Raw genomic sequence first — 26,182 nt, 5'->3', positions numbered from 1 at the left:
GGAGTGAGTAGAGGTATTGATAGAAGAACTTCTGGGGAGGTGGGAGGGCTGGCAGAAAAGAGCACCGGGGAGGATCAGTCTTAAAGGGATCATTTTTAATTGAGAAGGAAAGGGGGAAGGTAGGAAGGAGAAAAAGTGAATAGCGGAAGTGGAGAGAAGTACAGGCCTTTATGGCTAAAGACCTCAATTTCCTCAGTGAATTAGGAGCTCCTGTAGCATCTGCTGAGTGAAGAAGATGGGAAGGGTTTGGAAGAGCTGAAGAACAGAGCAGATTGGGAAAAAGCTGAAGGCTTGCTGAGTCACCAAGTATGAGAGGGACAGAATTATACTTGCATTTATTGGCACAAATGGGCTATTGATTTCTGGTATTGATAAGTTGCTCAGGGGCAAGGGAAGTGGGAACTTAGATTTTCTCCAAGATGGAGAACTGTTAGGGTGGATGTGTTCAGGAGGTAAAGGAATGATTGATCAGGAAGCCCTGTCTAGGTTAGAAGTTAAGGGAATTGGGTGAGGAAGAGGTAATACACTGTGAAAGTGAAGAGATTGGGGTTTTGTGGCTTTATAAGGTCAACAAGGAGGATTAGGAAGAGATGGCAGATAGAAAAAGATTTTTCTGAGATACGTATTTGATGGAGAAGTAGTTCTGGGTGAAGTCAAAGTTCAGGTGAATATGTAAGGAGTGAGGGCGAAGGCGAAGGTTACTGGAGCAGAGAATAAGGGCTCTGATGTTAGGTCACTGTGACATGGGCATTGTATACAAATGGTAGCAGTCAGGGTGCAGGAGGGAACTGTTAGCTAAGGGTCAAATATCTCAGTTACTGTGGCAGAGTAATCTTGGGGTGATGTATTGGTCAGTTATTACTGCATAATAATCACAAAAATCTTAGTGACATGCACCCGTTAGCATTGATTTAGCTTACACCTGTGGAAGGCCAGACTCATCTGGGTCATTCTGATGACCTTGCATCTGCAGGGTGAATGAGATCCAGCTGATCAAGGTTGGTTGTGCTTGGCTGCGGGGGGCTGCATGGAATGGTTCTGATCACTTACCTCTTGGGACTGTTGGGCTAGCTCAGACTGCTCTTCTCATCATGATGGTAGGTGTGAAAAAAAGCCAGAAATTTCAAACCTTGGGTCACATCATACCTGCTAACATTTCTTTGGCCAAGTCAAGGATTGGGGAAGTATATTCCCCCCATGGAGGTCATAGAGGTCATCAGGGCTGGGAAGTGGATATTTGTGAACAATAACCCAATTGACCACAGGTGGTAAGAAAGCAAAATGAGGATGGGGAGAGGATGGGGCTGCGGATGGCACAGGACTCTTGAATGACCACAGAGAAGGAAAGGATGCCATTTGCTCAGCTCCCATCCTGAGATGCAAATGTCTCCAATGAGCGAGGCAAAGAGATGATTTGATTAGAGAAGACACAAGTTTATATATCGTGAGGTGTCACCTATGAACAGCAGGGATTCTAGAGGCCACAGAGGGAACAGTTCAAAAGAGGGTTTTGGAGGCAGCTGGCTCCCCAGGGTCAGAGAGCAACTGCCTGAGCAGAGATGTCCTAGCCTTGGTGAAAAAAATTGGCAGAATACAGACAAGCATAAAGCTGTTACAAGGACTTCCGCTGACCCAAGGTGAACTCTCCAGGAGCCCTATTATTTTGGGGTCAGTGTTGTAAAGACCAGTCCCCATGTTGCTTTGAATGGAGTTCTGTGTGCTGGCTCTTTCTGACTAACTGAGGAGGGCAGATGCTTCCCAGGGAGGAGATGTTTCCAGGGAGAGGCTGTCACAGCTCCGTACTATACTTGGGATTTCACAATTGCTTTTACTCTGACAGGGTGCTGGGAAATTTTTTTCTACTACAAATAAGGAAGCAAGAGGGTGGGTGTGGGAAGGAAACTACAGTAATAGAAATAACATCCATCGCTGGGCAGAGACTCTAGGAGAAAGATGGATGGGGGCGAAGCATCTCAAAGCTGTACTTTATCTCATGGGAGAGCCTCTCATGACCTTTCATGTTCTTGACCTTGCCTCCCCCTAACTAGGCAGGCTAACTCAGGCTGCTGAGGGTAAGCTCATTGTGGGTGAAGGCTGAGCCTGTTCTATTCATAGCCCTCTTCCCAGTGCTAGCAACACACAGAGAACAAAATAGGTGCTCCATAAATATTTTTAAGTGGACGAGTGAATGAAAAATAAAACATTTTGAAGTTTGTATATCCATCTCCACTTAGAAGAACTCCAAACTTTCTTTTGGTCACATCAGTCAACAAATGCAGGGACCTCTTGAATATCAAGAGGGGATCAGGCTCTGGGCATCTATAGAGAGTGAGACAGAGATCTTGCCAAGGTGGTCACTTTTCTTCACTTGTAGCTTAGAGAACAATGCAGAGCTATATAGAAATATTTCACGCTTCAGTTTGCTCATCTGCAAAAGGGGGAGGTTCGACCAGATTCATTCAGGTTCCTTTCCTACAAGGCTCCCAGGAGCTTTTAGTGTTTTATTGTTCATTGTGAATCTCTAAAACAGGGAAAAGAGTTTGATGTCTGTCTTAGCCTGAGTTGCTATAACAAATATACCACAGAATAGGTGGCTGAAAATATTTAGTTTGTTTCTCTCAGATCTGGAGGCAGGGAAGTATAAAGTCAAGGTGTTGGCAGACCTGGTGTCTGGTGAGGAACCACTTCCTGGTGTGCAGGTGGCTATTGTCTTGTATCCTCACATAGTAGAGACCAGAGAGAGGAAGAAGCCAGTCTCTTGTGTCTCTCACTACAAAGCCCTAATCCCATTCATGAGGGCTTCATCTTCAGGTCCCAATCACCTCCTGAAGGCCCTACCTCCTAATCCGAGCCCACTGGGGATCAGGCTTCAACATATGCATTTTACTGTTGGCAAATGCTCTGTCAATAGCAATATTTCTGAAAGTTACTTGGCCATGAAGACTTTTCTTTCCTCTGTGTGTGTGTGTGTGTGTTTAAGAGCATCCTGAGAGACTAGCTTTCTAAGGAACACACTTTAGGAAATGTGGGTTTAGGCTAATTCCAGGGGATTAATTTTTTAAAAATTATATTTTATTGATTATGCTATTATAGTTGTCCCATTTTCTCTCCTTTGTCTGCCTTCACCCAACACTCCCCACTCCATCAGACCATCTCCCCATCATTGTTCCTGTCTGTGGGTCATGTGTTTAAGTTCTTTGGCTATTCCATCTCCTATACTGTACCTCATGTCCTCCTGGCTATTCTGTAACTACTTGTACTTCTTAATCCCCTCCCCTCCTCACCGATGCCTCCGCACCCCCCTCCCATCTGGCAACCATCAAAACTGTATCCATATCCATGATTCTGTCTCTTTTATTCTCATTTGCTTAGTTTGTTTTTTTAGATTCAATTGTTTATATCTATTTATTGCCATTTCATTGCTCGCAGTTTTGATCTTTTTTATATATATTTTCAAAGATTTTATTTATTTATTTTTAGAGAGAAGGGAAGGGAAGGAGCAAGAGAGGAATAGAAACATCAATGTGTGGTTGTCTCTCATGTATCCCCCTACTGGGGACCTGGCCTGCAACCCAGGCATGTGCCCTAGACTAGGAATCAAACTGGTGACCCTCTGATTCACAGGCCCATGCTCAATCCACTGAGTTATGCCAGCCAGGGCAAGACTTTTTTTTTTAAGAGTTTATTTATTTATTTATTATTAGGAAGGGGAACGGAGAGAGAAATAGAGGGAAAGAAACACCCGTGTGTAGTTGCCTCTCACATGTCCCCCTACTGGAAACATGGCCCACAACCCAGGCAGGTGCCCTAGACTGGGAATCAAACCAGTGACCCTTTGGTTTACAGGCTGGCACTCAATCCACTGAGTCATATACCAGCCAGGGCTGATCTTTTTCTTAAATAAGTCCCTTTAACAGTTCATATAATAATGGTTTGGTGATAATGAATTCCTTTAGTTTTTTTCTTGTCTGGGCAGCTCTTTATCTGTCCTCTGATTCTAAACGATAGCTTTGCTGGGTAAAGCAGTCTTGTTTGTAGGTCCTTGCTTTTCACAACATTGAATATTTCCTGTCAATCCCTTCTAGCCTGCAAAGTTTCTTTTGAGAAATCAGCTGACAGTCTTATAGGAACTCCCCTGTAGACAACTAACTTCTTTTCTCTTGCTGCTTTTAAGATTCTCTCTTCATCTCTAACCTTTGGCATTTTAATGATGATGTATCTGAGGGTGGGACTCTTTATATTCATCTTGTTTGGGACTCTCTGTGCTTCCTAGACTTTCATGTCTATTTCCTTCACTAAATTAGGGAAATGTTCTTTCACTATTTTTTAAAATAGATTTCCAATTTCTTGCTCTTTCTCTTCCTCTTCTGACACCCCTATGATGCAAAGTTGGAACTCTTGAAGTTGTCCCATAGGCTGCTTATAATATCCTTGGTTTTTTAAAAAATTCTTTTTTTTGTTGCTCTGATAGGTTGTTTGTGTTCTAAATCATTGATTTGATTTTCAGCGTCATTCACTCTACTGTTGTTTGCCTGTGAATTGTTCTTTATTTCAATTAGTGAATCTTTCATTTCTTACTGGATCATTTTTTATGCTGTTGAGGTCCTCACTAAGCTCCTTCAGCATCATTATAACCATGTTTTTAACTCTGCATTTCATAGATTGCTTATATTCATTCTTTTAGTAATTTTTCTGGATATATGAGCTGTTCTTTCATTTGGGCCATGTTTCTTTGTCTCCTCATTTTGGCAGCCTTCCTGTGTTTGTTTCTATGTTTCGGGTAGAGCTGCTATGACTCCCTGTCTTGGTAGCATAGCCTAATGTAGTAGGTGTCCTGTAGGGTCCAGTGGTACAACCTCCCCTATCACCCAAGCTGGGTACTTGAGGTGTGCCCTTTGTGTGGGCTGAGTATACGCTCCTCTTATAGTTGAGCCTTGATTGCTGTTGGCAGGTCAGTGGGAGGAATTTACTCAGGGCAGTCAGCTGCAAGGACTGGCTGTGACCACTGACCACCAACCTGTGCCCTCTGTGGAGGATTAGCTGTGCAGGGGCAGCTTGGACGTGGTCTGTAGCTGCCCACTAGGTACACAGGCTCTGGAGTTTCCTGGGTGGTGCAGGTCAAGGTTAGCCCCCGCCTGTTTTATTTGGGGCCATCCTGCCTAAGTTATAAAGCAATCTACTTGTGCTAGGCTTGGTGATTCCTAGGCAAAGCCAAATTGTGAATCTAGGCTGGCTACTGCCAGTACCATGCCTGAGGCCACTTAGCAAGAGATAGGGACTGTTGCTTGTTTGAGAGGATTTAGGAGGTTGTGAAGCACGAACCGAGATCAGCCATTGATATGGAAAAGTCTTGTTAAGAGCTTGGGTGGGCCCATAATTTGGGTGGAACAGAGTCTCAGAGGATCTCCAGGACCAGGCAAATAGTGCTTTAGCCTGGTTGGTGGAGTCTCAGAGCCTTCGGGCTCTGTAGCTATGTGAGGGTGTGTTAAAAATAGAGACAATTGCCTTTCTATCTGAGAGAAAGCTGTCCATCCGCTCTGTCCTTGATTTCATGCCAGACCCTTCACTTTCTCCCTGTATGCCACTGGTGCCTTTCAAGCTGCTACCCTGTTGCTGGAGCTCAGAGAAAGTAAGTCTGAGTGGGTGAGTCCATGTGTGACTTCTGTAAGAGATACTGTTTGGGACTCCAGAAGTTTCTCTCACTGACTCTGTCCCTGCTGGTTTTTGCAGCCAGAAGTTGTGGGGACTTATCTTCATGGCACTGGAACCATGGGCTGTGGGCCTGGTGTGGGGCTGGGACTCCTCACCCCTGAGATAATCCTTAATTTTTATCCACCACATGTGGGTGTATGACCAACCTGTTCCCTGTCTCTGCCCCACCAGTCTGGATGGATGTGGCTTCTTTAATTCTGTAGTTATCAGACTTCCATTCAGCTCAATCTCTGACTATTCTGAATAATTGATTGTTTTATAATTTAGTTGTAATTTTGATGTGGTTGTATGAGGAGATGAGCCTTGTTTATCTACGCTGCCATCTTGACCCAAAGTCAGAATCAAATCTTATTGTAGAATTTCTTCTGAAGGTCATCCCCATCCCACCTTCATAGATGTACTTGCACCAAACTTGATAGTGTGTTTTTTACCCTGTGCTCAGAATGGGGCTGGCTGTTTTGAGTACCCAGTGGGTTCAGACATCTAGTTATCCTTTTCCTGATTGATGTTGGAAGTGGAATTTCAGGTTTCAGGATTCAGGATTAGGTCAGACCCGTTAAGTCTCTATTTTGGTCTATGATTCCTAGCGTAACCCTGGCTCATACCTGAGCACCCTGAATCCCAGGGAGGGTTTGAGGCATTCAGTGTAACTGTCTCTCTGGAAGCTTGGGACAAAGGGACTGGGTTATATGGGGATGTAGCCAGAGGTCGAGAGGTCTGGATATGTCAACACAGGGTAGAATTAGAAATTCTAAAAATCAGAATGTTTCAAGGTAAGGCACTGCTTTACCTTGAACAAGACCTATTAGCTACTTTCTCCCCTTTTGGGCTATTTACATGGATGGGACATGCTCTCAGGTATTGGGTTTAGATGTATGAGGCATGGCCAGGATAGTTCAGAACTAGACATAGGGATCAAGTTCAGGTTCCTCTCATATCTCCTCTAGATAAGATCAATGGCCTCCTAATTGGTCTCTCTGTGTCCTGTTGAAGTCCCTTCCAAACCAGTTCCTGCACCATCTAAAATACAGACTTTATCTTATTACTCCCTCCGTGTAGAATCTCTCAGTGGCTCCCAAGACCTCCTTAGCTTAGCCTCCAGGATCTTTGGAACTGATTTCCCCCCAAACTTGAATTTTTAGCTTCACTCTTTCCACTCATTTTCCCCTCCCACCCACCCTGCGTTCTGTCCAGATGGAATTTCTTATTCCTTCCTGAACACCCCATGATCTTTCACATCTCTCTGCCTGTGTTCATGCCTTTCTCTCTGCTGGCATAGCTCTCCCATGGCTGGGTCCAGCAAAACCACTCATTCTTCAAAGTGCAGCTCAGAAGCCTTCTTCTCTCTCTCCACTTGTTGTTGCTTCAGCTTTAGTGCTCACATAACACTTGTATATGTCTTTATTCAAGTACCTGCCATCACTTCCCCTTCTGATTGTTGCTGGTGTGTCTATTTGCCCTCCCTCCCTGACCTTTGTCTAGGATCTCTGAGACTCCAGGGCCTTATCTGGTGCCTGGTAAGTAGCAGGTGTTTATTGGAGGTTTGTTGAGTGAATGACTGAGAGTCAGAGTAATAAAATGGAGATGGTGACCTCTCGGCTTTCTCTGGACCCCCTCTCTCAGGCACTCGCTTTTCTGTATGTATAAAAAGAATTCCCTGGTGCACAATAACAAAAGCCAAGCATGGCTTGACAGATAGATGGAGTAATAAGGTATGTTTAAAAAAAGATGTATGGCACAGGGTGATGGGGCTGACCAAGAGCTGAGAAGTCATTTGGGCCAGTTGCTAGGATCCAAGGGGGGACAATTGAGAGATTTGGGGAGAACTGTTCTTATGACCTGAAACTAACCACCAGCGAGAACAAACGGCCCTCCCTGGACTCCACGGAACCATTGACCTGAAACTAACCACCAGCGAGAACAAACGGCCCTCCCTGGACTCCACGGAACCATTCACGGGATGAGCCCTCATTGAAGCCTATTTTGAAATTTCATTTTTCTAGAGTTTTTTTCCTTCTCTAAGCCCTATAAACAAGTAAAGACACTTCTTTGGGAAAAAAAGATGTAGTTTTGTTACCTTTCAAGCACAGCACATTTTAAAAAGCTAAGATATAAATAGGTACTAATAAGTAAATAGGAAAATTAATGTAAAATTACAGGTTGGATTAGTCCTGATTATGTAATAATATATCATAAACAAAAGACCATAAACATTCCAAAATTTATTCACTGAGCCCTGAAGTTGAAGACATGTTGATATGATACTTAATTTTTTCAGATTTGAGTTTGAAAAAGATACTGATTTTTAATTTAAAAAACTTCAAAATATTTTTACTGTTAAGTAAAACCAAGAACTTTTTAGAGAAAGATATAATTGGAACTTTCTATCCTTTGAGGATAATGAAAACTGCATTTGAATGATTGCAAATTCTGGATTAGCAGCCCTAGTAGAAAAGAATTGTTATGCAATAACTCATTGTTTGTTACAGGGCAGAGTCTGGCATAGGTGGGTCCATTGTGTGCCATACAAATACATTTAATTACTGCAAGATGAGCCCATAGACTTCATTTTATATGCCTGTTATACTTAATGGATGTTGGGAAGACTCATGTATTTGTTGTCCTTACCTAACAGACCCCAGAAATAGTCATGGAATGTGAATCAGTGTGACCTAATGTTAGAAATATGGAACTTATTGTTCAAATGACTGAATTAAGGTTCACTCACATCACTTACTGGTTCTGTGACCCTGAACAAACCATGTTCTCTCTCTGAGCTCCAGTTTTTTTGTATGTAAAAGAATTGAAAAAAAATGGACACCTTGCTTGTTGTTATGAAGGTTAGATAAGAGGGTATTTTATCAACTCTGAAGTACTCTGCACACATGAATGCCTACTGTTTTTAATGAGGCTTATGGGGTCATTGCTGTATGGATTTAGTACCTGTTAGCTCTGTGCATGTGATTTGTGACAGTTTCAATGAGAATTGCCTGTTTCACATTCTTTCTTCACCATGCACAGTACCCCGGGCTCTCGCCAGGGTCCCACCTTTCTAGTTCTCTGCAGTGATATCCTCTAGAACAGGCAGTTATACTGAAACTGATGAGGTTGGACCACGTCATGGGGTTCATAGGCTTGGGAGTTCCATGTGAAGTGCTCATAGTAAATCTGAAGCTAAGGACTTAGACTTTCTTCCCCTTAGCTGCCCCAGGATTGGGGCTCAAGGGCCTCCTAAAGCTAAGCCTTGACCAGGATAAATGGGCAGACTCAGTTCTGTTCTACATGTCTCTCCCTTTAGGAGGCGTGCTCAGGCATGTTCATGCTCTCATGGCAAAGGAAGCAGAGTGAGCAAGGAGAAAATGTAAAAGTAGTTTCCAAACCTGTACTGGTGTCATTTTTGCTAACATCTCACTTGGCCAGCAAAAGTCACACATCTGGGTACAGCCATGTTAGACTGCAAAGGGCATAGAGATGGGGAGCGGTGAACCGATACTCTCAAACTCTGTACGCCATGATGGGAGTAATCTCTAGGATCATGGTGTGGACAGGAGAACAGAGAAACAGCAATGGTGGAGACGGTAATGGCTAACATGTATCAAACATTAATAATTGTCAGGGGCTCTCCATGTACTTCCCCCTCCTTGAACCCTCACAACAAGCCTTTGCTGTAAGCACTAGTATTTCCCCTCCTATTTTACAAATGGGAACACTGAGGCTCGGAGGGGTTTCGTAACTGCCAAAGGTGACAGCTTGTAAGTGGAGGAGCTGGGACAAGAACTGAGGCCTCCGTAGCTCTTCACCAAATGCCAGAACCTGGGGGCAGGGACACTCCTTGAAACTTATTGGGGAACAACTTAATACAAATATTTTGAAACCCCATTTCTTGCAAAGGGTGCTAGACTCAAGGAATATGTGCCTACCATGGGTATTTACTGATGCTAGGACCTGTGAGAGATGCAGTGGTTATAAGACTCAGTTCTGAGCTAGTATGAGTGAAAAGTCAAATCTGCCCAAGAAAAGTTTGTGTAAGTGGCAGTTCCTTTGTGGGTTTTTGAGGAGGAAGTGGGAGATTTTAGGGATAGTCCCTCGCATGTTGGTTGGTATGGTGCAGTGGTTTTGAAGCTGTGTTCTTTGGGGCTGTAGAGTTTTTGGTGATAAAAATCTCAAGAACTATTGTAGATATTAAGGTGGGGAGACAAGAGGGATGTCACCTCCTACTTATTCAGGACATTTTTTGCTTTTAACTGTTATATTTTTGGGTTTGGTGCATGATTTCTTTTTTTTTTTTTTTTTGAGGAAATAAGGGTCTCAGCAGCCTAAGAAAGGAAAACGATTTTTCTTATGAAAAGATCCTTGGTAAAGGGACCCAGTATATAGGGTTAGTTCTGCCACTGCCCAGTCGTGCAATCTTGGACATTTGCTTGACAGTCCCCAGGGTTCGTCCTTTCTCCCTCATCTGTGGAATGAGGGGTTTGAATAGGTAGTCTTCCCTGTCTTTGTCTCTGTTAGTCTCTACCTTCAGGAGGGCAGCTCACCCATCAGTTACACTGTCAGGAATGACATTCAAGAACTGGTCAGTCAATGATTTGACCCAGAAGTCTCTCCCTTAAATTTTTTGAATTTCCATATGCTCCCTCACCTTAGTTCAGTCCCTGTGACTGATTCTGTGCCAGGGATCATACCCACCTTCCTTCAAAGTGCGTGAGCTACTAATACTTGCCCTGGTCCGGAAGGGTCCCAAGAGCTTCCTCTAGTTGTCATCTTGCCACCAGCTTCCTTTCTTCTTTTTTTGTCTCATGTGTTTATGCCTTTCTGTAGGACAGAGTGTGAGGGTTGATAAAAATCTTTACTCTGCATGGCTGGCAGTGGGAGCAAATGGGGATCTGGAGGTGTTGCAACAGGTGTGGCAATTGGGTCGTTGTGCCCTGCCCAGCCTTCCTCAGCTACTGACAGGGATGGCCATCTGATCAAAGGAATTTTCTAATTTATATCTCTTTCCTCTGGCCACCTTGCTCTTCCAGGTGGTGATTTTCTGAGCCGACATCAGAGCTAAGTTTTGATTGTTTGGTGGCAGTACCTGTATCTTCTATTCTCAGGTCTTAGGTAACATATAAGACTGTGAAGATGTAGACAGACACATTTTCTGCACAAAGTAGAGAAGACTAGAGAGTGCTAACTGGTACCCCAAAGCTATTTTAGATGGGGAAGACCCTGGAGAGAGAGGGTATAAACCATGAGAAAGTTTGGGGGAAGACATTCTAGGCAGTGGAACAGCAAGTGCAAAGGCTCTGAGGCTGACTGCATGTGGCAAGTTCTAAAAACGCTGAAGGAGTGGCATGCCTGGGGCCCAGTGACAAGGAGATGAGAAGTAGTACATGAGATTGGAGAGAGAGCTAGGGGCCAGACTGTGTGGACCACAGATCTCGCAGACCCCAGGGTGGATTTCGGATTTCATTCTGAGTGTGTACAGAAATCATGGAAGAGTTATGACTATGGGACTAATAACTTTTCTGTGTAGAAAATATCCATAAGGGACAAAGGTGGAAACGAGAAGACCTGTTAGGATGCTAGTATGAGGTCCAGGGTAGGGAGAAATACTGTGTAGTTAAATGGATCAGAATGTAGCCAACATTCACCCCTATGACGTCTTGGGTTGCTGGGTCAAGCCTGGAATATCCTGCCAAAGAGTCAGGGAAAACTGGAGAACCTGCAGTGCAGAGGGGAGATAGCAGGCTGTGGGGTGGTGAGTGGTAGGGCATGGCATGGACTTTGAAGCCGGACCTAGTTCTGCCTCTGATTAATTGTGTGACTTTGGGGAAATTATTTCTCTCTAGGGGACCTCAGTTTATTCATGTGTAATAGTTGCTACTTCTTAGAGTTTTTGCAAAGATTTAGTGTCTTCAGGTGTAAGATGCTTAGAGTAGTGCCTTGCACAGAATGTGATCGAATGCTTGCTATGGCTGCTGCTGTTATTGTTTTAAGAATATGTGTTGTAATAACTGTGTAAATAGCCTTAGCAGTGGCTTTCCAAAAATCACTGCCACTGACCTTGGTCGTGAGTGCACTGATTGGCTCTACCTCCTTCTGAAAGGCTGCACTTAGACTACCCCTGGGACCCCAGGCCCCAGACACCAACTTCAGCCCTTATCACCAAAGTAGTCCTTCCTGAAGACAGTCTTCCCTGTGTCTGCTCCCTGCCTTCATCTTCCATATCCTCAGCCATCACATTACACTACAGGAACCATGCTCTGCACCATATACCTCCAAGGTGCACCCCACAGATGGGGCTGTGCCAGACCCTGCATTTACCCTGTGGTGAAGCTGGAGGCTGTCTAGTCTGGGTGTACAATCTCAAGTCTGTCCAGAACCTCTGCCATTCCATTTTGCTCTCTCCCTACCAGCTCTGGCACCACTTGCTTCGTTAATAGGGAATTTGTCAAGTAATGGGAATAATTAGCACAGTGGGGGCCTACTGTGCTCTGGAAAGAGAACAGAAAGAGCCATCCCACAGTCCCAGACATGATTGCTGGGCAGGCTTATTTTCTCTTGTCTGCGCCTCCCTCCCATCTCTTGTATGTGTTTGATTTTTTTCTCTTTGTGTAGAGAGAGTTGGCTGGGAGAAAAGACCCGTAAATTACACTCTTGCTGGGCTGGTGCTGTGAAAGCTGGATAAGATTGTCTTCATGGACTGGATAATTTCCCTCTCCTCTTTCCTCCTTTGGGGGTGGGAGATCTGCCGAGCAGCTAGTTGGTTTTACCCTCCCTTTCTCTTCCACATTTTCTCTCTCCCCGCAACCCCCCTCTCCCCTTCTCCCCAGCATCCCCTCATGTAAAGAACTCACTGACTCTCAATTGAAACCTTTTTAATAGTCCCAAGAGGCTAGGATCTTGAAGGGTGATTATCTTCATTATAAATTATTAACTCTCCCAGCAGCCAGATGGCTTCCCAACCCGTGGCTTGGAACTCTGGGCTGGGGCTGCCTGCTGGCTGGGAGAAGAGGGGATGGGAAAGGGGAGGAAGCTGAATGGCAAATAACTACAGCCTCTTGGGTTCCTGGCTACACCTGGGATGCTGAAAAGCTGGTCAGTACCTTGAAAAGCCTGAGTCCTATGGTCTTCAGGGAAGAGTTTGTTGTTTTTGGATTTTGCCCACTAGACAACTCAGGGCTCCCTTGGGGATAGAGTACAAGTGGTAGGCAGGAAAGAGACTAATGTCATGAGAGTTGCTTTTGATAACTATCTTAAAGGATTGTCATTCATGGTAAAAAGGCATGATTATTACCTTATACTGTACAGTCTTTTACTTGCTCAGGTACTCACAACATTGTATTTATTGTTCTCCCCAATTTATAAGAGAAGAATTAAAACTTTAGTAGACTACAGAGTTTCCCATAAGGTCACTTGTGAGAACCCAGTTCTGACTCCCAGTCCAGTAGTCTATCCCCTACACCAGACTTCTCTTTCCTAGTTCCCTATGTCCTATTTATCCTTCAAGTTTGCATGTAGGCCCCCCTCCTCTGAGAAATCTTCCCTGACCACATGGGGCAGTCATCTCTTATTCTGCTGGACTCTGTTGCATTCCATGCATAGACCTATTTAGTACAAAGGCTGTCACCAGTGAGGGGCATGCCTGCTTCATCTGGAGGTGTTTTTCATGCAAGAGACAGACATAAATACTCCTCTTAGACCTCTCATGTACTAGACATATTCCCTCCTTGAGGGCCATGGAGAACCGGTGGTATCTCTCTTCCAGACCCCTGCAGTGACTACTTGTGCTGCTGCTGAGTTGCCTCCACAAGCCCAAACACACTGGTGCCTCTAAAGGTTTCTCATATAAGAAGACATAGGTGTGACTCTCAACATTGTCTGTGTAATTGGGATGGCATTTAAAAGATGTTCAACTAGCCAGGTTACTCTCCCTGAGCAGGCCAGGTAAGACACCAACTTTAGCCATGCTGCTAGGACATCAAGGTCAACAGTAGCAACAGTAGCAACTGTGGTGGCTCTAGTTTCCTTGGTACTTATCTGTGATCAGCACTGTTCACAGATGCTCTTCATCATTACTCTAAGCTGCTTTCATCTCCTGGAGAGAATTCATGCCTTCACCTCCCTCACTGCCCGCAGTAGAACCCTTTCTGTTGGATTAAAGTAGAGAAGACTGAATACGGGAGGCTGCACTATTGGTGTAGTATTAGAAGAACCAGAGTTTAGTTGATGGAATAAATCTTTGAGGCTGCTGTGCAAGAACAAACCTACATCTCCCTCCAAAGCACCTAGAGAAAGAGCATGCCCACATCCTGTGCCTTTGCCCTAGGACATAAACACTGGGGGTATGGAGCATTTGTGGTGTGGGTGAGGCATCTGGCATGTTTTAGGTGCCAGGAAGTTCTGTAGGTATGGGTGGTTATGTAAGAGGAAAGCTTCTGTTGATGTGTCAATGACAATGTTTTTGAAGATCTAGTATCAGTCAGGACTTTTGGCACAACCCAACTCAAACTTGCTTAAGCAAAAAAAAAAAAAAAAGGAGAGAGAGAGAGAAAGAAAGAAAAAAATAGTCCATGTAATGAAAGTCCCAGTATCCACTGGGCTTCAGGCCAGGCTGCATATAGGTGCTAAAACATCTCTCTCTTTCTCTCTATCTCTTGGCTCTGTTTTCTTGTTTGACTTCATTCTTAAACAAAGTCATCCTGCATAATAATAATGGTCATGAACTCTGGAATTATAATAGTTTGACAACAGGCTAAGCAGAGAGGCCCTTTCTCTTTATAATTCCAGCAAAAGTTTCAGAGTTAACTGTAATGTGACTCAGTTTGGGTGATTGGCCCATTCCTAAAGTAATCATGTTGGTAGCTAAACTGGGTTGTAGGATCTGGGTTTGGGATGTACCCCACCTGAATGACCTGGACTGTGGTTTCTGGTGAAAATCGTTTTACTTTCTTAGTAGAGCAAGGAGTGTGGCGAAAAGGGGGCTACTGCCAAGTTCTAGAGGAAAAGCTGGCCAGTGCAGTCGGGGGATGGTAGCATACCAGCAAAAGCTAGGCATGAGGAGAGTCGCCATCATGCCTTCAGCACCTACCCTGGTTCTAGACACAGGCCTGACTGTCTCCAGGGTCTGTGTCAAGGGAGGAGAGGAACTGGAGTGAGGGGGCCATGCCTTGGTACATAGACCACATGTCAGAGTCCTGTTTGGCCCCGCCCCCGTCTCCTAAGCAGCCGGAGAGTGAGACATTTGCAAAGATGTTAACCCCGCATAAAAAGCATGCCGTTCAATAATTATGTAAATTAGCTGGCAATTAGATAATGTCACTCACTTTTCCTCTCCTGCTAGATTTCCACACCACAGATAACTGTTTTTGAGTGTCTGCTCCAGCTTGGACACTCTGTGCAGGCTCCGGGGCAAACACCTATACCTGCAGCTGCCTGGGCCATTCTGTGGCTCAGGAGAGGGTAGCAGTTGGCTGACTGAGTGGGGAAGGTTCCCTGGTTCCCATTTTTTCATGTCTTGAGCCTTAGTGTGCCCATTAGAGGACCAAAGAAGGCTAAAGGATAAATGCCTGGGGCCATTAGCTTGAGCCTGTAATATTTAATATAAGGTGATCTTCAGCTTTTGGCCGCTTTGGCAATTTCCCAGAGGCTACAGGAATGTCCAAAAACCAAGAAATAAATGGAAGGGCTTTAGGAGATAATGTGGGTAGGCCCTAGACTATCAAGTCCAGATAAAACCAATTCTGATGTCACTAGTTTTAAAATCAGATTCTGCCTGGCCCACAGTGCAGACAGGGGAACATTGGTATCTCAAGTGCTGGCATGGGCTGAAGGGAAGGACTGTGAATTTGACAAGAGAGGCTCAGCAGGCAGCATAGCACAGTTGCCCCAGAGCAGGCTGGGTAAATTCCCACAATTCTCCACACAGGACGGTGTTCCTGGGCAGCTTAATTTTTTAACAGATTGCTAGGCTTGTGCTACTTTGCCCTTTGGGGTCATCTAAGGTTGGCATCTAGAGAAGCTTGGGGGCTCAGGATTGCTGCCCCTGTGTAAAGCAGGGTGAGGCCACTGCATGAAACAGAAGTCAAGTGATCCACAGGAATGCACTTGGGCTTCTGTTTTTATGCTCTCTATGTACACGGATTTCCTGAGCTCCCACTCCATGCCAAGGTCCTGTGGCAAGCACCGTGGTGAAGCAGACCCTGCCCAGGATCCCCCCATCAAGCTTCCCAAGCTGGGGCTCCTCATTACTGTGCTGTGTGTCTCTGAAGTACACTTGCCCCACTCCTTTCTGATGCCCTTAAGGATGAGAATGGTTTCTTACTCTCCTTTGATACAGCAGTGGCTGCAAAGAATCAGAGCTCCATAGACATATTGAATCCAGCATGGCATTTAATTTATGCAGATAAATAAGTGACTTTCAGAGGCCTAGAGGTGAGTTGATAGTATACAGCAGTCTCAGAAAGTTTCTGGAACTGTTCATTTAGAGCATCTCCCACGTCCCTGCTCATCCGTAATACTGGGCCCTCTGTCTGAATGTCCTTGCTTCCCCCTGAGGGTCCCACTGGCTTTAGCCATCTGAGCCTGGGCTTTGCCTGTCAGCCAGAGGACTCTGGTCTAGATGGGCAGGATGGAGAGGGACGTGGAGCAGCCAGGATAGTGTCACTGTGGTCACTTTCCCAGAAAGTGCAAACACTTTCTCACACACCCTGGGCTCTGTTATATACCACGTGATTTTTACATCCCTGGCTTATCAGTAATTCCAGGCTTGGGGTACCCCTTGCAAGAGGCATGTTCTTTCTGCTCACACCGGCCTTGCTTCCCCCTGGTCTAAATTAAATGCATGACTTGGAAGAGGAGAAAGGAGAGGAGCTGTCCTCTGAACACATTTTCCAAAAGTGGACCTTTTTCAATAATTCTGTTTAAGGAAATATGTAGATGTAGCAGTTATGGAGACCAGAAGGAGCCCTCTTTTCAGGACAAGGATTTCTCTCCCCTGGGATGTTGCCTTTTGCCTTGGTTGCATACCTCCCATCACACAATGAGCACATTCTTAGAGACTGGGTCCTGTGTTATCATCTGGCCTCCTGACATTCACCTCTGGTCTTTCACTCACTCCATTCCAACAGCACTGGTCTTCAACATACCAGCCCGCTCTGGTCTTAAGACCTTTGCCTGGAGTATTACTTCTGGAACATTCTTCATCAATATTTACACGACTAATTCCCTCACCCACTTTCAAGGCTTTCTTTAAAGCAAACCTTCCCAAAGACTTTGATTTATGGTGTTTGCCTACTTCCATGGTGTGAATACTCCTAGCATTGTTGGTTTCATGTTACCAAAGTGACATCAACCAGCTCAAACATTTCTGAAATTTTAACAGCTGGTTCTCACCAGCCCACATGAGTGGCACTTCCATATCACTGCATCTATGTTCAAGTTAAGCATCTGTTGCCCCACTGGGGGTGCCCATACCATGTTTTGGGATACAATGTGTGGGACAAGACCTTTTACAGAACAAAGCCTTTCCTTATGATGGGTTCAGTCAGTCTGTTGGTGATTGGCTTTTTTAATGCAGTGGAGATAGGTGAAGGAACGGCATTTTCCTCTTTATAGCAGAGGTAATGACTAGCTTTGCTAATGTGGTCATCATAAAAATAGTGAACAGTAATGGTTTGATAGAGAGCAGGGTGAATTATCAAATACGTCAATTAACAAGCAGCAACTTGCACAGCTCTCGGCAGTTACACTCATTGCTCTCGTGCGAACAGAAGAGTCTCCACATAGCTAGGGGGGATTGGGTCTGCCTTCAGAAACCAGATCACACACTTGACTGGATGCTGATGCCTTTCCATCCAGTATAGAATGCACGTGATATGCCCTATACCTGTAACATTCCTAAACTATTCATTCGTTGTCCATTCTGCAGTTTCCATGACTTTCTAAAAGGTATTTGTGTTTTAATGTACTGTCCCCACCTCCCCAGACATACACACACTCACACATTGTCATACATCAATGACTGTTCTTCTCATTCCTTCCTCTCCAGAAATAAGAAAGGAAGGGATCTACTGTTCACTGAGCACCTACTATGTGTATAGCCTCATGCTAGGATCTTCCTTGGAAAGAGATTACTATTTTCTCTACTTTATGCATGAGGAAATAGAAGCTTAAATAGTTTTAAAAAATGTGCTTAAATTTCCACATACAAGAACAAGTATTCAAACTCAGCCCTAAAGCACATATTCCAACCTTTCCTCTAACATTTAGTAAGAGATGAGGATTCTTTGCTCATTATTCGCCTTCTAATTTATTTTCACTGATTTTTACAAATATTTCTTTCAAAAATTAAAGGTGGGAATCTGTCTTAGGCCACCTACGTGCAAGCATAATCTAATTTTAAAGAGTCTAAAAATATCTTAGTCATTTCCATGTCTCTTAATAGGTAAATAAGTTAAAATTATGTGTATTCGAATGTATAAAATGTTAGCACTTATCTTAAAAATAACTTTGGCTATGTGATCCTGTGATATGAATATGGTAAAAATGTGCAGATAAGGCTTTGCGGGGTGGGTTCTGCCATTTTTGCATATGTGAAAACTGAGTACATCATCAGGAGCTGAGCTCCGGGTCCTGCAGTGGCCCTGGAAGAACCTTGGGCCTCCGTCCTGTTGGAAGCACCAAGTGCTGTGGGAATCACTAGAATAGCCTGGCTCACAGTCCATACTCCATCAATGTTTGTGAAATAGGATGCAGTGTTTTCCTGACACAGGCCTTAATCTTCCTCTCCTTCTCTCCTTCCTCCCCATCCCCAGTCTTCCCGCAGGTCTTTTTCTGGAATCCTGGGAAGCAGGTAATGGGCAGGACGGCCTCTGGCGCACACCATGAAGCCTGAGTCTGCTTCCGCTCTGCCCTGGGCCCTGCTCTGCGTGAGCACTCTGCTTCCAGCTGCCCTTCTCTACGCAGCGCCCTGCTGCTAGGGGGTAGAACTCCAGGACTGGTACTGGACCCATTTCTACCTTTCACCTGGCTCACCTCACTGCTCGCTCCTCCTCCATCACGGTACCCTGGACCCCAGCCCTGTCCCTGGCCTCCTTGGCTGGGGTGTTTTGGGGTCTGACAGGAGGAGTGCACTGCTGAAGCCTTTCATCCACTGGGCACCTTCTCCTCTTTGAATCAAGGCCTCCGGATCCACATGGATAGCTGAGATCTTTTCTTGGAGAAAGGCACTGGGCTCCTCACTCCAGGTCCTCACTGACCCACCTGATTTTCCTCCTCTTCTGCTGCCCTGTCTTTTCCCTCTGCCTCTTTTGTGAATTTCTTGCTTGTGTGACCGTCTGGGGCTGTCCTCTTTACTTTCCTTCTTCCTCACCCTCTCAATAGTTGTGCTTGCAACTTCTTCCTCCTGTGTGCTCTCTGTCCCCCCACCTATCTCCTCTGCCCCTCTCCCTTCTCTGAAAAGAGGGGTCATTCCCTGAGGGCTGTCCCCAGCTGTCTGATCTTCGAGGCTCGGTCCTGGCAGCCACGATGAGTTTCACCATGCACTCAGTGTTTTTCACCTTGAAGGTGAGCGTGCTGCTGGGGTCCCTGCTGGGGATCTGCCTGGGCCTTGAATTCATGGGCCTCCCCAACCAGTGGGCCCGCTACCTCCGCTGGGATGCCAGCACGCGCAGTGACCTGAGCTTCCAGTTCAAGACCAACGTCTCCACAGGGCTGCTCCTCTACCTGGACGATGGTGGCGTCTGCGACTTCCTCTGCCTCTCCCTGGTGGATGGCCGCGTGCAGCTGCGCCTCAGCATGGACTGTGCTGAGACTACTGTGCTGTCCAACAAACAGGTGAATGACAGCAGCTGGCACTTCCTCATGGTGAGCCGTGACCACCTGCGCACACTGCTGGTGCTGGATGGTGAGGGCCAGGCTGGGGAGCTACAGACTCAGCGGCCCTACATGGATGTGGTCAGTGACTTGTTTCTGGGTGGAGTCCCTGCAGACATACGACCTTCTGCCCTGACCCTAGAGGGAGTACAGGCCATGCCTGGATTCAAGGGATTAATCCTGGATCTCAAGTATGGCAACTCAGAGCCTCGGCTTCTGGGGAGCCAGGGTGTCCAGTTGGATGCTGAGGGACCATGCGGTGACCGTCCCTGTGAAAATGGTGGGATCTGCTTTCTCCTGGATGGCCATCCCACCTGTGACTGTTCTACCACTGGCTATGGTGGCAAGCTCTGCTCAGAAGGTAAGACCCTCTTCCCTATTCCTCTGTTCTTAGAACCTACCTACTGGGTTGGGTGAAGAGCAAGAGCTCTGATAGAAACCAGCTGTATCTTTAATGTGCACCTTTAACTGCATGGTAGATAATGGGGTCCTTTTCTTGCTCTCAATGGAAAGTCCATCAGATCTCAGCAGATAGAGAATCCTGGCTACTCAGTCATGGGCTTCTTACTCAAAGGCCTTGGTGGAGCGACTGCATTATCTGTGCCCAGCCCAGCTCACTCCTTCCATCGCAGCACAGCCTAGCAGGATCAATGCAAGGCAAGAAACCAGATAGAAATGGGCAAAGTGGTTATCTCTGCCCCTCCAGATCCCTTGAGAATTGGACCCTTGGGGAGGGATGGGAAGCTCCCAATTACTTCCTTCTTATAATCCCCAGCAGAAGGAATGCCTATGCAAAGAAGAACTAGGATGGATGGAGTGCAGGTCCATGCTTGACCCCACTGTAAAACCAGCCCTTCAGTTGTTCCCACATCTGCTGGGAGGCCTATCGAGGGTGGAGGAGGCATCTGGGGATGGGCCATCTCTCTTCTCCATTCTAGCACTAGGATTTTTCATATGGAGTTCTTCTTTCATGTCCTCTCCTCTCCGTGTTTGAGAATGGTACAGGAAAGCACAGAAGATGACAACCCTTGTCCAGCCAAGCCACTGAAGGAGCCAGCAGTACTCAGCATAGCCTTGGAGAAAGTTCCAAGTTCAACAACAACTTCCCAGGTAGAGGGAAGAAGGGGTTTGTGCCTAAGGATGTAGGTTGCCCTCACCTTATTCACCAAATTCCAACTGTTTGGGATTAGATCTGAGATGTGGCCCAGATTTTACCTAAAATCGAGATTCCTGGACTGCTGGACTCACTCAATGCCTAGATTTCAGTAGGAAGGACCATTGAAGAGACCAGGTATGTGAGAACTGGTCATGTGGGTATATGTAGGGAGGTGGGATGAGGAAGAAGCAAAGAAGGTACATTTTCTCTTATCCTTTTTGAGTGAAGCCCTGGATTCTTCTAGACACACCTGTGTTGCCATCTCATGCTGGTGTTTTCGTGGTGGCAGTGGGATGGTATAGAGCAGAATAGTGATTCTCAGCCTTGGCTGCACATTAGGGTCACCTGGACGAGTTTAACGACTCTCAGGCCATAGCACAGACCAGTTTATTCAGAAGCTAGGGGAGGTAGGATCCAAGCCTCTGTATATGATTGAGGCTCCCCAGGTGATTCTATTGTGCAGCCAAGACTGAGAACCAACAGGTCAAAGGAGATCACATAGGTGGGGCCCAGTAAATATCTTAGCCCCGACTCCTAGGATCTCCTCATTGAGGTGAGGCCCCACTGCCTTGAAATTTGTAATGAGACATAACGTCTGCAGGTATTCCTCAAACTTTCCTAGAACAGCTGAACCCCTTAAACTGGTTGTAGTTGGTAAGAACCATAGTTAATAGTAGCCATTAAAATTTTTTTTAATAAAAACTAAGTTCATTTCACAGGTGAAACATGCTGGAGACTAGGACACCTTCCACGTCTTTTTGGAGGCCTCGTGTAGGGCATGTGTGGGCAATCACAGGACCATCCCTGGGTCTCTGCTGCTTCTTTCCTGTACTGGGTTGGGCATCGCACCTTCCTTCCTTTGGATGGGCTACAGGAAAGACAGATGCAGGAGCTGCCTGTCATCCTTTTCTGGCTTGTTTTTTTCTGCCATTGAACCCATTAGAGAAAGGGGTGGGGAGGTGGGGCCAAACCAACCCCAATCCACAAAGCCACTTCAGGAATGTTGTTATCGAAGCGCTTCTCACAAGCAGGTGCCTTCTGGAGCTGACTGCTGTTCCAACGCTTCTTGGCTTTGGAGAAAGTTCTGCCTGAAGACGCTGACACGATCACTTGTTTTTCATTCGCCCAAAGGATCTGTTCAGTACTCAGAATGAGTATTGAAAGCTGGCATTCTTCCTTTCTAGAGACCAGGGTGTCTGCAAGTGTGTTGTTAACTTGCTGATTATCCCTGATTGCATTTTTTGTGTTTAAAAAGAACCCATTTCCTCTGGGCAGGTCTGGATCAGCACTTTTCTGCAGGAAGACTCTCTATACTGTATGTGTATACAATTTGTCTTCTCTCTCTTTTTTGTATGTGTGTGGTCTGCAGCAGAATTTCTCCGAAGCACATTTAAGATACATTTTTAATAGCTAAATGCAATGTGTGTGTTTTAATAATACTTCTTTTTACAGGGTTCAGATCTCGCGGCTATCGATTGATACTTCTATCTGTAGAAGGCAAACACACAGCTTAGCTCATTGATTCTCCTCTATGTAAATAGGAAAAAAATAAATGGTGTAGTAAGAGGAACACTGGTCAGCTTGGAACAGAACAGTACAAAGGCTGATGTGAGGGCAGCTATTGGGGAAATGCCAGAATTTACTGTTGAGAACTTGGAGCCTGTTGATCCTGGTAATTGTCATCATGTCTAATCAATCACAAAAATGCACCACAGGCTTTTAAAAAATACCTGTTCTCCCTACACATGATAATTTTTAGAGTAAATAGGAAAAACTCACCTGTAACATATCAAGGGGGGAAAATCACAGCAGCTGCTAAGTGTCAAATAGATCTGAATAGAACAAGATAAATAGCCAGACAAATGCCTGTCCATTTTCCTGAAGATAGCAGGTAGTGAGGAGACATCTATTTCCTTCCCCACCCCCATCCTCCTTTAAATTGCACAGGTCACAAACTGAAACCAGGGGACTTATTCCCAGCAGTCAGTCCTGTGTACCAGACATCTGATTGTCCCCGTTTGCGGGATGGGCCCTACCATTTGACTGCATGAGGGTTTGCATTCGGTGTGGAAGACTCGTTTTGTGTTTCATGCTTCAGCAGTTCAAGAGCAGAAAGAGCTGAGCGGGCTCCTGCAGCTTTGAATGGATGTGGCCAGGGCCTGTTGGAGGCGCTCTCTGTGGTCCATTAGTTCCTAGCATGCTGGCAGTGTTGATGTTTGCTTGGACTGTCTGGCTTTCTACACCCTGTTGGCTCCCAAATGTCTCCATATTGCACCTCAGGAAGAATGCACAGAGGGCCCATCTCTCCTATGGGCTTTGGCCTATTTTTATGCCCTGGGTAAGACCCAGAGGACACCAGAGATAGTTGCTGTGGGAAAGCTGAGTCTAGGGGTAAGAGGTCCTGGACACAATGTCTTCTCCTTTGTGTGGTGAACGGCTCTTAGCTCTGCCTACAGACTTGGCTCCCCACAGCCTAGACAGGAAGACTTTGTTCTTCATTCCAAGACTCCCAGTGCAGTTAATGGTCACATTGAACATTTTGGCACCATGGAGGGAGAAGCCACCCAGATTTTCACTTCTAAGTGTTATGTTTATGAGTAAAATGTTTTGGTGCTTAACTTCAGGTTTGTTCATGTTGCCATTTAGTCTGGCCTTTTCAGTCATGTTTTTGGAGGACAGAAGTCCAGGTGATTCAAAATGATTCTGAAATTGTATCTATATCTGTATCTATATCTATATCTATATCTATCCTCTATATCTACACTTATGTATAGATATCTGCTTTGGAATTTCATTCAGCTATGGTACAGCAAATTCACCTGGTGTTTGCTTAGCATGTTCTTGTTATGGGCAGCCTTGAAGCTCACTGGGCCATGAGGAGGTATGCTGAGCTCCCTTCAGAGAGCAGGTCCCTCATGTATCACTGAGAGTTTGTCATTATCTGGAAATGAGTTTAAACTTGATTGCTCATTTTTAATCCATTCTTAGTTATGAATGTGCATGTATTGAATTTCTCAACAATCTTCTGGTCATGAAGAATTGATTCATATCCGAGATATATGTATTGCAGTACTAGTCTCCCTGAAGAGTTCATTTAGCATGGTGTCAGCCTATTGGGGCCTGGTAGGGTGGGGCCAGGGAAAGATGGAGAAGGCCTCGCTGGCTGACCTCTAGTCACAAATCTCATTATTATGGGCCAGCCATCTATTCCCACTGAAGTAGGCAGGTGCACAAACCACAGGCTGCTTGTCTTGAGTCTCACCTGTAAAGTTTTCAGGTGTTGGGAACCTGCAGTGGAGTACAGTGGTAGGCGTTGATGACAGGGGCTAGGCCCTTATTACAACACAAACACACTGTTGTGTGGTGCCTGCCAGTCCCATCTCTCCTACTGCCTGAAGCTGACATACTCCTGTGGTTAATTTGATTGATGCTCAACACCACTGGGTGGCCTTGGGATGCCTTCCTGAAAGTTAATTTCAATCCCTTTTCTTTTTATTGAGAATTTTGTGACTCTTCCTCCATTTCTCAAAGCCAGAACTAAGATGGGATGGTTTTCCAAGAGGAGGGGCTTACCTGAGCATTTACCAAGGGCACAAGACATCAGATGCTGGAGCTGGGTACCAGTGATTGCCACAGCTGGATCCTCCTGTTCTGGGCACTTGTGTAGAAACACAATCATTTTCCCTCCCCCTTCCGAGGGCACAACCTGCCAGAACTGTAATGAGCTTTGTCCCTAGTCTGTGTCCGCCCTAAAAGGGTCTGGGTGGTGGGGGCTGGAGGGAGTTGTGAGTAGTCAGAGGGTAAAGGCTAACTCCTTTCAGCATCCTCCTCCCCAGGATGGAGCCCCGAGCACAGAAGCAGAGCCTTGAAACACACACAAAGGAGGACTGCTGCTTCTGAGACGCGGGTGCCCCACCCGCATTCAGGCTAGGTGGGACCGGCCCAGCCAGCAGGGGCTGTCGCTAAACGGAGCCTGAATAGGGGTCTGATTGCTCTTTTTCCCTCCTCTCCTCCTGATTACGGAATGCAATTGCCTGGGTGTGCTGTATGCTAAATGGTGGAGGAGCCGCCTGCCACTTGCTCCAATAATCCCTCTTTTAACTGTTGAGAGAAGAGTAGCTTTTTTTTTTTTTAAAATGCCACCCCCCACCACCCCCCACCCCCATCCCCGCCAAATGCCAAATAGCATCTCTGCCTCCTTCAGAGAAATAAGACCCTTCTTCCTTGTTCCCTTCAGTAGGGTGAGAGCAGCCATCGTCCTTTGCAGAGCCTGCACACCAGCTGCAGGCGGCAGAGGGGGTGGGCCTGGGGTGATGCTTCAGCCCAGATTCAGCACTGTTGAGGGTCGGCATGCATTTTGCCAGGGGCCTTGAGTGGCATGTGAACTTGCATTTGCATTTGCATTTGGTAATGAGACACCACAGGCCCAGTGCTGGGGGCTAATTATCTTCAAGTCCCCTATCTCCCTTTGCAGGCTGCCCTGGAAAGATGGTTTCCAGGTCCTGGGGCAGCTGCCCATCAGCTGGGTCCCCTCTCTCCTTCACAGGACAGAAGGGGTGGGGGGGTGGGCTGTGCTTGGGGGATGGGACTAACATACCCAACCCTTAGGACTCCTATTGCCCTGCAGTCACTGGCTCTGTAGCATGTGTCCAGAGCAGTGAGGTCCCAGACATGGATCTAGAGTGAGAGAGGCTCTGGACAGAGACAGGTACCTTCCCCGGACAAAAAATAGTGGTGATATTACTACTACTGCTACTATTATTAAATACCATCATATGCCTGACATCCTGGGTGCCTTCTATGAGTCGTCTCATCTAACCCTCACAACACTCCTGTGTTGTTGATATCATTAACTTGCCCCACTTTATAGATGAGGAAATGGAGAAGCAGAGAAATTTGGGACTTGAATGAAGTTTAGTGTAGTGGTTAAGAGCATGGCTTCTGGAGTGAAAAAGATTTGAATTTAAATCTGGGCTTGTCCACTTATAAGTCATATGTCTTTGGAGAAGGTTTTGGAAACTTCAGTATCCTAATCAATAATAATAATAATAATAATAATGGCAGCTAATAATCATAGAGCACCCACTCTATGCCTGTACTGTCTTAACTGCTTTGCTTATATCAGCTCTTGTAACCCTCATGACCACTCTTGACACACTTTATTGTTATTGACACTTTGTAGAAAAGAATCAAGAGGTTAATAAGTGACTTACCCGAGGTTGCACAGCTAATATGAAGCAAAGCTGGGGTTTGTATATAGGCAGTGTGGCTTCAGAGCCTACACTTAACTACTGTGCCATCCTGCCTTACGGCAAAGCAAGGATAATAAGAAATCATACTTTATGGGATAGCTGAGAGCATGAAATGAGACAAAACCTATAAAGGTATAAGCATAGACTCTGCAAAAGAACAAGTTCTGACTCTGGGCTGTTGGTTTCCTGATATATATAAGAA

The 26,182-nt window shown here is 45.7% G+C and overlaps 1 protein-coding gene across 1 annotated transcript in view; it reads left to right on the top strand.

Annotated features, from left to right (window-relative positions):
• Positions 1-26,182, top strand: part of NRXN3 (neurexin 3) — a 1,509,805-nt gene that overhangs the window by 42,573 nt on the left and 1,441,050 nt on the right. Inside the window, exon 2 of the mRNA XM_037031267.1 lies at positions 18,513-19,933. Within this exon, the coding sequence (XP_036887162.1) occupies positions 19,225-19,933 (709 nt within the window). The 5' untranslated portion in view covers positions 18,513-19,224. The remainder of the gene's footprint in view (positions 1-18,512; positions 19,934-26,182) is intronic.

The sequence above is a fragment of the Sturnira hondurensis genome, unplaced genomic scaffold, assembly GCF_014824575.4.
Source record: "Sturnira hondurensis isolate 20B ecotype Veracruz unplaced genomic scaffold, ASM1482457v3 Scaffold0021143, whole genome shotgun sequence".
Classification (NCBI taxonomy): domain Eukaryota; kingdom Metazoa; phylum Chordata; class Mammalia; order Chiroptera; family Phyllostomidae; genus Sturnira; species Sturnira hondurensis.
This window is presented reverse-complemented; position numbering and strand designations above follow the sequence as displayed.